Source organism: Lissotriton helveticus, chromosome 11 (assembly GCF_964261635.1).
Source record: "Lissotriton helveticus chromosome 11, aLisHel1.1, whole genome shotgun sequence".
In the NCBI taxonomy this organism is placed as follows: Eukaryota; Metazoa; Chordata; class Amphibia; order Caudata; family Salamandridae; genus Lissotriton; species Lissotriton helveticus.
Window position 1 is genome coordinate 597,342,523 of NC_136072.1, and position 13,017 is coordinate 597,355,539.

At 46.7% G+C, this 13,017-nt stretch overlaps 1 protein-coding gene across 2 annotated transcripts in view; it reads left to right on the plus strand.

Moving 5' to 3' along the window:
* The window catches only part of LOC144790985 (uncharacterized), a 298,192-nt gene extending 294,454 nt beyond the window's left edge, over positions 1-3,738 (plus strand). For both annotated transcript variants that reach the window (XM_078665607.1, XM_078665606.1), the window contains one exon: positions 3,634-3,738. In XM_078665607.1, coding sequence (XP_078521733.1) covers positions 3,634-3,645 — 12 coding nt within the window. In that variant the 3' untranslated portion in view covers positions 3,646-3,738. The remainder of the gene's footprint in view (positions 1-3,633) is intronic.
* Positions 3,739-13,017: the final 9,279 nt, after the last annotated feature.

The window sequence follows — 13,017 nt, forward strand, 5'->3', positions numbered from 1 at the left end:
ACAGTGAAATAATGCTCCACTGGCCTTCCAGCTGTACACCCCACTCAGGCCCTTTCGCTCGCAGAGCACAAGCAGTGCCTTCAAGGCCATAGCAAGAGAATGGGAGACAATGAGCACCCTTGACGTGTGCCACTCTCTATGGGGAATATGTCTGATATCACTTGTATAGTTTTCACACATGCTGTGCACATTGCTGGTTCACTGCTAGCTTTAGCGCGGGGACATGCCGTGATGGCATTACTGAGCGCTTTACAAGCTCTTTATTATTAGACGTGTAAAGCAGTCATATCCATGACAGAATTATCGCGCCCAGCCTTCATTTATGGAGCACTAACAGCAGGTATGTTCACCCAAAGGTATCACATTTTTTTCAATATACAAAGTGAATATACGAAATATGTGAACACAGTCATTTCGGACTATGTGGAAAAAAACAGTCTTCTGCATATCAGTAAGTCAGGTTTCAGAGCTAACTATAGCACAGAAACAGCATTGCTGGAGGTCACAGATCATATCAAAGAGAAGTTAGATCAGGGGGGGTACAGCTATTCTAGTATTATTAGACTTGTCAGTAGCCTTTGATACAGTAAGGCATGCTAGGCTCCTGGAAAGGATTAAGAAGCTTGGTATCAGTGGCTCTGCATTGAAGTGGCTGGATTTTTTTCTCGAAGGCAGAAAATTTGGACTACTCCCTTTATGGCCACCATTCCCATTTTGAAAGTGGGGGTCCAACAGTGCTCTGTACTGAGCCCTACACTTTTCAGTTTGAATATGTCCCCACTAGATGCATTAGCTGAAGCATGTGGGGATAAAATAATTTCATACGCCGATGATACCCAGCAGTTTCTACCTGTGGAAAAGGGGCAGATTTTGAGGGCGAGAAGATCAGAATATGCCTATACAGGGTGTTCAATTGGCTGCTGAGGAACCAATTGAAATGTAATCCTGAGAAATCGCAGATTATCTTTTTTGGTTCACCGCCCCCAGTTGAGTGGAGACTCTGGTGGATTGGGATATGTCTCCTCTACCCTCTGCTCAATTCACGGTCAAAGATCTGGGCATCTCTACTGATAGTTCTCTCTCGATAAAATTGCAAGTCCAGTCAGTAGTAGACACCTGTTTTGGTCTACTACCAATGCTGAGGAAATCCCTACCCCTGCTTTCACTAAAAATGAGGAAAACAGTAGTCCAGGCTCTGGTCACCTCCAGACTGGATTATGCGAATGTCCTGGACCTGGGTGCTCCTGAGTATCTCCTCAACCGCTTGCAGGTAGTTCAAAATGCAGCGGCAAGACTGGTGCTTATGCTTAATCGCAGGACACATATGTCCCCACATCTTAAGGCTCTACACTGGCTTCCAGTGAGAAAGAGGATTACGTTTAAGGCTCTAGTGCGGTTTTTCAAAGCCTTACAAGGTATAGGTGCAGGCTATCTCATGAGAAGAGAGTGTCCCATTACACACCATCCAGAACACTGAGGTCTTCCTCGAACGGCCTGGCCTCGATTCCCAGAATACGCCAAGCCCTTCCCGGTGGAAGATCCTCTAGGTTCCTGGGAGCCCAGGCCTGGAACCTGCACCCAGTGACTCTCAGCTATATAACCGACCTGGCAGTGTTTAGAAAACAGCTTAAAACCTGGCTATTCTGCAACTAAAGGTACTTGGAAAGACATATGGAGACCATTAGCGCTGGGACGCTTGTGTTAAGTAGCCGTGCACTCTATAAAGGCGATCATTCATTCAAGGTCTAGGGAGGCAACCTAGGGGCATGTATCATTGGAGCGGACCTAGTCAATTATCAAAAACAATCTGCGTACATTGAGCGAGGTATTACATCCCGGAATAAAGCCATTTTGATATGGGTTGACCATCAATTGTGCTGTTGGGACCAGTCTATTCGCCAATACTTTCCCTAGGATTTTATAATCTGTGTTTAAAAGAGGCAATGGACGATATGAGCCCACCAACAACAGATCTCTACCTGGTTTGGGAAGTACTGTAATAGTTTCTCTCATAGAAGGCAGAAGCTGACCTTCCTTTCGGGCTGCCTCATACACTTGCAATAGTTTAGGGGCCAGGTGCGGGGCGACCGCGGCATAAAACTCCACCGGGATGCCATCAGTGACTAGCATCTTACCCCTAGCCATCTGCATAATCACCAAATAAATCTCATCTATAGCAAGTGGAGTGCCCAATTCTAAGAACTGTGAGGCGGTGATTTTCAGCAGATGGAGGGCATCCAACTGTGACTCAATAGCTGGTACCTACGCTGCCTTGGGAGTAGAGGAAAGTGTGCTGTAATATTCCCAGAACATTTAATTGACATATCTCTGTTATCTGTGATACACCCCTGCCATGTGCAAATAGCTGCTATAGGAGATCTAGGGATTTCTGGATGAAGAAGCCAGGCAAGGCGGCTCCCCGCCTTGTCTCCCTCTTTCTGTTGGGGGGGGGGTATATATTCTCTATCATCTAGGGTGAATAGTTACGTTAGCGACTCGGTGCGGTCTATTTTTTCTTGGGCCAACTGAGTAGTAGGGGACGAATTGAAAAAAGCGCTTTTCCAGGGTTCAGATTCTAGCTTCTAAGAATGTCAACTCTTGTTGAAGAGTCAACATGAGTTGTCTTTATGGCTAGCCCATGTAGCACCACCTTGAACGCCTCCCATTCAGGTGGAGTGGTAGTGGCAGTGCCCTATTTTTCACTCAAGTAAGTATTCACTGTGTCCCTTAAGGTCACTCGATACAGCAGGTCCCGAAGTGCCCTCACCGGAAGACACCATGTGGGTATTCGAGAGCATGTCTCCCCCCACCCCTCCAATGTGAGTAGAGGTTGGTTGTGTTACAACAGAGTGCGTCCCAAATATTCGGTTCTGCTGACTCTGGGAGCAAAATCAACAGTGCAGTAAATAACATCTATCCTGGTGTGAATTCTGTGAAGCCCAGAGTAAATGCGAATATTTCCTATCAGTCGGATGGGCGAGGTGCTGCAATATGTCGGAGAGTTACATGTAGGAAACCTAGCATTAGTGGTGCCTTGTAGTAAAAATGACTCAGCCCAGGGATTGGGGGAGGACCTGTCCATGTCTATGTCTGGTGTATTTCAATTCACACAAGTCATGCTCACAGTGCCTTTAATTTTTACCGCAGGCAGCTATCATGAGACTATTTTAAAGAATTTTCAAATGGCCTAATACCCAGCCAGGAGGAATGAAGGATACTATAATTTTATGAATCTTTACTACCTCTTGGAACCAACTCCTGAGGGTCCCTGATCAGACATGATAGTAGGGCATAGTAATTTTGTTTCTGTGTCCATTTAAATGCCCAATTGCATGTGGCAGCGTTTGGAGAGGGGATTCATTGCAAATTATCAGATAGGAAAAATAGATTTAAACCCAGGTTACGATGAGGCTGTGGTTATGAACACAGAGGAGCGGAAGTGTAGGATTCTGAGATACAATGAGTCTGGAGGGGCTGAAGGTTTTTAAGAAGAATTTGGGATTAGGAGTAAGTGGAATGGATGAGTGCATGATAATAAACAATTACACTTTTGAAATAGAGCATATGTGATGTATTATAGCTGTGCTTGCATGATATAAAATAAGCTTAATGTTGTTTTTTCTTCTTTTGCAGGCAAAGAAATGATTATTAGTGAGCCAATGAGAAAATATGTAACTCGTCGCCCCTGCAAAAATGTATAAGCATTTTCACATCTGAAAATAAATACTGCAGAATCTATCAGTTGTGAGAAAAACTGATTCTTTAAGACCCACCGTTGAACAGATTCCTCTGCATAAAAAGATGACATATTGTTGCACTAAAACACCACTCTGATCATGATGCTGAGGAGGACCAAAAGGGAGTAATAACCCTCTGCCTTCCAAGAGCAAATGCAATTTCGCTACCATTCCAATGATATACTCTGCATGGCTTAACTATGCGACTCCTGCAGTTTACCCGTTCAGACTTCAACACCAGTAATCAATCAATCAATCAGGACATTTGTTAAGCGTGCTACATACCTGTGAGGATCTCAAGGCGCTGGGGGGGGGGAGGGGTGCTGCTGCTGATCGAAGAGCCAGGTCTTGAGAAGTCTTCTGAAGGCGAGTAGATCTTGGGTCTGCCATAGGTTGGTGGGGAGGGTGTTCCAGGTCTTGGCGGCGAGGTGGGAGAAGGATCTGCTGCCGGCGGTTGTTCTTCGAATGCGGGGGACTGTGGTGAGGGTGAGGCCGGCGGAGCAGAGCTTGCGGGTAGGGGTGTAGAAGCTGAGTCGTCTGTTGAGGTACGCTGGGCCGGTGTTGTGGAGGGCCTTGTGTGCGTGGATGAGGAGCTTGAAGGTTATCCTTGTTGACGGGGAGCCAGTGTAGGTCTCTCAGGTGGGGTGTGGTGTGGATGCGGCGGGGGATGTTGAGGATCAGTCGCACTGAGGCGTTCTGGATGCGTTGCAGCTATCTCAGGAGCTTGGTTGACGTTCCTGCGTAGAGGGCGTTTCCGTAGTCCAGCCTGCTGGTGACGAGGGCCTGGGTGACTGTTCTTCTCGTTTCGGTGGGGATCCACTTGAAAATCCTGCTGAGCATTCAGAGGGTGTTGAAGCAGGAAGAGATGGCATTGACCTGTTTAGACATGGAGAGGGTGGAGTCGAGGATGACCCCCAGGTTGCGTGCGTGGTCGGTGGGTGTCGGGGCTGTTCCCAGTGATGTCGGCCACCAGGAGTCGTCCCAGGCTGAAGGGGTGGAGCAGAGGATGAGGACCTCCGTCTTTTCTGAGTTCAGCTTCAATCGGCTGTTCTTCATCCATTCGGCGACGGCCTTCATTCCTTCGTGGAGGTTGGTTTTTGCGGTGTGAGGGTCTTTGGTGAGGGAGATGATCAGCTGGATGTCGTCGGCGTAGGAGATGATGTTGAGGTTGTGCTGTCTAGAGAGAGGTGTAGGTGTAGAGAGATTTCTACACCTGCACACCAGCACATGGACACCTGGAGAGACACATAGGGGCATATTTATCATAGTGTTGCGTAACCCTTGCTCCGCGCAATAGTAACGCAACACTAAAGTCAGATTTCCAAGCCACCTTGCGTGACGCTGCATGGCTTGAGAAATCTGGAGTAATGCAAGCCAGCGCAAATCACTGCTTTTCAGTACTCTGCCCCAGGGAGGTGTTGCATGGGTGTTCCCACGCATACACCTATGGATTTTGGTGCATTCTCAGATTTAGCATTACTGGTAGACCTAGGAATGTGTCAAAATGGTAGGCCTCCCCAGGGGAGGCGTAACAAGGAGAAATATATTTCTCCTCGTATTTTCCTTTTTCTATGTGTGCTGTATTCAGTAGTAAATATAGAAAGAGGAAAAAGCCTCTCAGGATTGTTTTTTTGCAGGAAGGTGTCCCTTCCTTCACAAACACATTCCTGCTTACAACGCAGGCACCTATGCACCATGGTGAAAGCGTGCCTGGGTAGGCGCTAGGGAGCCAAAGTTCGCCAGTGCAAGGAAAGGACAGGAGTACATCATATGATGTTAAATATGGCACATTCCAGTCCTTTCACGCAGTGTAGCAAGGTGGCATTCTGCGTTGGGCTGCATCAAAGTATGATAAATATGCCCTATAGGTCGCAGATATACATCTGTGTCCTCCTACCAGGACTTTAACAACCGATGCCACCTTATGAAAACTGCTTACTAAGCTTCCATCTATATAGCAGCCACACCACCCCTCATGACTTCACGAGCAATTTTCCACGGAGACACCAAATAGTGGGTGGCAACTAAGAAGATGTTTTATTACACGTTATCAGATTCTGTTTGAATAACCTATTTATGTATAATTTTTTATACAAGTGCATGTGTAATTGACCTCACCTTGCACTTTGGCCACTCTGCCAATCCCCCTCAAATCTCCTCCCTCGTCAATGATCACTGGAGGCAAGTAACCCTATTTAACTGGCCAATGAAAGCTTGACTTTGGACTAGCCCATTTGGCCCCTCAAATCCATTGAAGTTGATGTGGTGGGAATCCCATTTCCCCTTTGGTGGATTTTTGAATGTTTAAGATACTGTTGTGCTTTGAGACATTTTTCGAAAACTCCAGTCTTCCTTTGTTGAAACTGAGTCTGTACCCTTCGTATCTTTGAGATTGGTCAAAGGCGTATCTTGGCATACTTGACTGATTTGTAGCATTCTGTCTGCCACCTTTGTTTCATTCACTGGGAATCCATAGTAAGAAGACTGAGATAAGAACTTTTCTAGGGACAACCACAAAATCATGATCCTTCCCCCTTCGAATCAGTGTCCATATACATGGGTTTGTTTTAATTTGGTATGTATGTGTTTTAAAACTGTTTGGGTCATATGGCAGCCTAGTTGCAGGTTTGTTTTGTTGTTCACAATTTTAAATGTTGTGTCTCATTGTAAATAAAGACCTATTTATTGTAAAAGCAGTAAATCTGATCGTACATTTAGGTTATTGTGTAGGAATATGGGGCTAGATGTAGGTAATTGTAAATTACCGATTGGAAAATACCGAATTTTACCGATTTGGTATTTTCGAATCGGTAATTGCTATGTAGATAATAATTCGGTAAAAAATACCGAATCGGTAAGATTCGGTATTTACCGAATCGGTAATTACCGATTCAGTATTTGCCATTCATTCCTATGGGCCTCCAGGCCCATAGGAATGAATGTCAATTACTGAATCGGTAAATACCGATTCGGTAAACTTGGGAAAAAGTCAAGGGTGGCAGGATGGCACTTTGACACCCTGCTGCACCCCTGATTAGTGCTTGTGTGCACATGTGGCACACATACATGCCCTAAGGGCATGTATGTCTGTCACATGGCACAGGTGTAAATGCCTATTTATTGTAAAAGCAGTAAATCTGATCGTACATTTAGGTTATTGTGTAGGAATATGGGGCTAGATGTAGGTAATTGTAAATTACCGATTGGAAAATACCGAATTTTACCGATTTGGTATTTTCGATTCGGTAATTGCTATGTAGATAATAATTCTGTAAAAAATACCGAATCGGTAAGATTCGGTATTTACCGAATCGGTAATTACCGATTCAGTATTTGCCATTCATTCCTATGGGCCTGGAGGCCCATAGGAATGAATGTCAATTACTGAATCGGTAAATACTGATTCGGTAAACTTGGGAAAAAGTCAAGGGTGGCAGGATGGCACTTAGACACCCTGCTGCACCCCTGATTAGTGCTTGTGTGCACATGTGGCACACATACATGCCCTAAGGGCATGTATGTCTGTCACATGGCACAGGTGTAAATGCCTATTTATTGTAAAAGCAGTAAATCTGATCGTACATTTAGGTTATTGTGTAGGAATATGGGGCTAGATGTAGGTAATTGTAAATTACCGATTGGAAAATACCGAATTTTACCGATTTGGTATTTTCGATTCGGTAATTGCTATGTAGATAATAATTCTGTAAAAAATACCGAATCGGTAAGATTCGGTATTTACCGAATCGGTAATTACCGATTCAGTATTTGCCATTCATTCCTATAGGCCTGGAGGCCCATAGGAATGAATGTCAATTACTGAATCGGTAAATACCGATTCGGTAAACTTGGGAAAAAGTCAAGGGTGGCAGGATGGCACTTTGACACCCTGCTGCACCCCTGATTAGTGCTTGTGTGCACATGTGGCACACATACATGCCCTAAGGGCATGTATGTCTGTCACATGGCACAGGTGTAAATGCACATATTTGCATTTACATAGGAATTCGCTATTTACCACCAACTAATAGTTGGTGGTAAATAACGAATCCTTAAAGCCCAGAAGCACTGTTTACAGTGCTTCTTACATCTTATTTACCGATTCGGTAAATACCGAATCGGTAAATGATGATTCGGTAAATACCGAATCGGTAAATACCGATTAGTTATTTACCGAATCGGTAAAAAAGCCTCCTACATAGGAAAAGTCTATTACCGGTCGGTAACGGCCGAATTCGGCCGTTACCGACCGGTAATAGCCTACCTACATCTAGCCCATGGTGTCATGCTGTAACTGAGTTTCAAACCTTCTACCACTTCCTTATTAAACCTTGGCTTCTCCACCAAGCTAGCTTTGGAGAGTCAAAGGTACACAGGGAGTAACTTGTTTTTGTAACTAAAGTGCATGAATTTCTGAGGGCTTTGAACATCTGTGGTACTCGACAGGACCCACAGTGTTTACTGCCCAGCACCAGGGACTGTCTTCGGATCCAGAGCAAATATCTCAGATAATATGACCATATGTTAGTATTGTTAGGTCACATGAAAAGTTTCAAGATGCTTGAACCAGATTGATGGAAGTAGGTATCAGAAGACCAACTCGCATATCAAAAAGAAACATTATAGAAAATAGGCAAATGGAAAATGAAGCAGTGACCAAAGGTTACTAAAACATTTAGAGGAATCGTCTAGCCATAAAGACACTTTTAATGCTTTAAAATATACATGAGCTTTCAACATACTGCTGACAGCCTTACTGCTCTCATCATTTAAGACATTTAATAACTGTGTGCGTCATTTTAATAAAAACTCAACTTCTTATGAATAAGATCATACATAAGTAAATGTTTGGCTGGGTTTTCAAAAACATGGTGAAACCTGTGCTTTCTTTTTAGTACATTCCTAAATATCTTTGCTGACAGTGGTCAACAGCAGAGATAGGACCATAACATAAACAGCTGTGGAAGAAAAGTAGTACATCTCTGCAAAACGTTTCCTAGGCACTCATATGTGCAATTCACATTTAAGAACCCACCTTGCATTAATGTGACCGATTAAGCTATCACTAACATACACACAAACATAATTAAAGCATCCATAATAAGACCTCAATTCTACCTATGTGATCAAAACTAAGGGAGAACTCCACTCCGCCAGCGTAGTGTGCAGAGATTTGTCTACTCCATACTCTGCTGAGAACACGGAGTATAGGGCAAAACTCTTACTCCACAGCGGAGCAGAGTTAGCCAACCCCCCCCATGCTAAATAGGCTCCCTGCCTCCACCCCCTATGAGAAATATTTACAAATTTATTAAAAAAGAAATAACACACAATTACTTGTACTGCAGCATTCCTGGGCTACCCTCCTCCTCCTCCTCTTCGTCTCTCCTGCAGGTCCCCTACGTCGGATGTACATCTTGTGAGAAATGCACATGCGAAGTCCCTTCATGTCCCTTCAGTTTTTAAAAAAAAGGTTACTACGTGGAAGGAATTTTACTGAAACAGTGCAGTAGCATGCACTGTTGTATAACATTTTAGGACCCTATTGTAATTTTCCAGATTCATGCCCTTGTATAGGCATAAATCACCATATCCTTATATAGGCATAAGAATCATAACCATATTTAGACATCATGCAGTCCAAATACGGCAGGGCTATTTCCACTAGTTCCAAAAATCTACAACGATTTCTTGGAAAACTCGGCTTCAGCAGCTTGGGACTTTCCCTTGCTCGAATACTGACTTGTCCAAGAACTCATGGAGTGTTCAAAGAACTGAGACTCTTTAATGACGTTATTATGTCCACCTTTACGTCAAACTCGGTACCTTCAAGGTATAAATATGCTCACAGTTGCCATAGCAAACACATGGTGGTTTGGAGCAGTTCGACTATCTACTAGCCCGACGCGCCCTGCTACTGTAAGTGCCAAAGGAAGCCGACCCTCCAGCAGACGCACTGAGAGAGACGCTGTCTTTCCTCCTGCCGAGAAATCCAGCTCCAGTGTTTCCAAGCTACCCTTGCGGGTTGTTGGGAAATCGAGTCCTGAGCCTGACCTTCTTCTGTGGAAGTATGAAATCTCTGAATACCGCATCCATTTGTATTTAGCCTCCATTTTTAGGTCTCGCGACCTATCGATGTGCGCAAGCGCATCGAGCGGAGCGAGAATTCAAGTCGGCAAAATCCTCGTCAAACCAAAGGGCTTTCAGCCGCGGTTTTCTTGCAGTTCACGTGAATCACGTGAGCAAACATGCACGAGCATTCACGGCCAGGGCTTCTCCTCCCCTAGCAGCACTCCTCCCACACCAGCAACTCCCCCCTCCCACACCAGCACCTCCCCTCTCTCTCCCCGCAAACACAGCCTTGCCGTAGCAGCACTCCTCCCACACCAGCACCTCCCCCCTTCCACACCAGCACCTCCCCTCTCTCTCCCCGCAAACACAGCCTTGCCGTAGCAGCACTCCTCCCACACCAGCACCTCCCCTCTCTCTCCCCGCAAACACAGCCTTTCCTTTAATTTCTCCTCCCCCTCCCCAGCCCGTAGCAGCACTCCTCCTTTTGCCTTTTCCCATCACCTCACCTATTTTATTAAATAGTGCTGGATCTTTTGTCTTCTATTTTATACACAACAAAAAGATGTTTTTTAAGAGTGGGACTTGATAAATCTTTAGTGCATTTAAAATGCTTTTTTAGACTCTACTTAACAAAAGGTGCACCAGGCAGCATTTCTCCAGCACAAGGCTTGCAAAAGGCTCTCCTCCCTCTCCACATCAAATGCATCAATCACCCTCCCACAGGCTTCCCCAGCGCTGCCCCGCCCCTGCTTCACGGCCAGGCCATCTGTTCCCTGCCAGACCTCTCACACCTCCGTCACAGCATGTCGCCTTCTCTTCTCTCTGCTCTCCCCTCAGGCGCCGTGACATACTTCAAAGTCTTATCACTTCACACGGCCGCAGGCCGTGCAACCAGAGCACTTCAGTTGGTGCGCAGCCCCCCTCCCAGCACTGCCTTGTTACTCTCGGCAGCCGTGACTCCCTAAACACTTTTTATTTATATTTAATTAGCAGCAGTAGCATTTCATATAATGTGTTTCCAGCATGAGATATTCGTCGCTTTTTGATCCTCGCGCCTTTTCCCTTTCAGTTTGAAGGCTCGAGGTCTCCTTCACGCTTCACTACTCACAGGGTATTTATTTTACATTAGAGACTCGTGCTGCTCTTCGCGCTCCACTGCAAGCAGAATATTTACGTTTGGTTGGCTTAGCTGATGCACACACACGCAACATCACACACACGCAACACCACACACGTGCAACACCACTCACCCACGCAACGCCACTCACCCAAGCAACACCACTCACACACGCAACGCAACTCACTCACGCAACGCCACTCATCCACGCAACGCCACTCATCCACGCAACGCCACTCATCCACGCAACGCCACTCATCCATGCAACGCCACTCATCCACGCAACGCCACTCACACATGCAACGCCACTCACCCACGCAACACCACTCACACATGCAACGCCACTCACCCACGCAACGCCACTCACTCACTCACGCAAAGCCACTCACACCCACGCAGTGCCACTTTCACCCACACAGCACCACTTTCAGACACGCAACGCCACTCACACCCACGCAAGCCCACTATCACCCACGCAATGCCACACTCACCCACACAACGCCACACTCACCCACGCAACGCCACTCACCCAAGCAACACCACTCACACACGCAACACCACTCATCCACGCAACGCCACTCATCCACGCAATGCCACTCATCCACGCAACGCCACTCACCCACGCAACGCCACTCACCCACGCAACGCCACTCACCCACGCAACAACACTCACACATGCAACGCCACTCACCCACGCAATGCCACTCACTCAAAGCAACACCACTCACACACGCAACGCAACTCACTCATGCAATGCCACTCGCCCACGCAACGCCACTCACACACGCAACCCCACTCATCCACGCAACGCCACTCACACATGCAACGCCACTCACACATGCAACGCCACTCACCCACGCAACGCCACTCACCCACGCAACGCCACTCACCCACGCAACAACACTCACCCACGCAACGCCACTCACCCACGCAACGCCACTCGTCCACGCAACGCCACTCGTCCATGCAACGCCACTCGTCCACGCAACGCCACTCACCCACGCAACGCCACTCACCCACGCAACACCACTCACCCACGCAACACCACTCATCCACGCAACGCTACTCATCCACGCAACGCCACTCACCCACGCAACACCACTCACCCACGCAACGCCACTCACCCACGCAACGCCACTCACCCACACAACAACACTCACACATGCAACGCCACTCACCCACGCAACGCCACTCACTCAAAGCAACACCACTCACACACGCAACGCAACTCACTCACGCAACGCCACTCACCCACGCAACGCCACTCACACACGCAACCCCACTCATCCACGCAACGCCACTCACACATGCAACGCCACTCACACATGCAACGCCACTCACACATGCAACGCCACTCACCCACGCAATGCCACTCACCCACGCAACGCCACTCACCCACGCAACAACACTCACACATGCAACGCCACTCACCCACGCAACGCCACTCACCCACGCAACGCCACTCACTCAAAGCCACTCACACCCACGCAGTGCCACTTTCACCCACACTGTGCAGTGCACAATAGGTCTCGCAGTAGGAAAGTTGGAGCTATTGGTTTTGTAAATGACAAAGCCCTTTATGTTTTTAAAATGAAAACAAAAATAAAAGGCATTGTTATTTGCAATTGTAATAGCTCCAACTTTCCTACTGCGAGACCTATTGGCAACGCCAGTGCTTGTTTTGTATTGCCATCACCCAGGCCTAATTTCTCGAGTCAGCACTCAGCACTCCCTGTCCCCGAAAACACATGCAATGCTTGTTAACAAGTGAACCATTCATTGTTGATTCTGCTCGACAGGAACAATCCTTATACAAAGGGGATTGTGTGAACTCCTGACCTGCATTATGGCCCATGTTTGAGGTAGAGTTCGTTTATCCTTGTGCATTGTGACTCATGTTTGTGGTTAAGCCTGTCTGTCCTTGTGGTGGGTGGTCTAAGTCACTGGACATGTTCATGATTAACTACGTTGCAAAAGATGTTGCACGAGTGAAGAACTGAAGCATGTGATGATCACGCCGCACTTTGGCAAACAAGGAATTCACTGACTGATTGGTTCAGTTTGTTTAAATATGGGTTGGATATGGGAGTG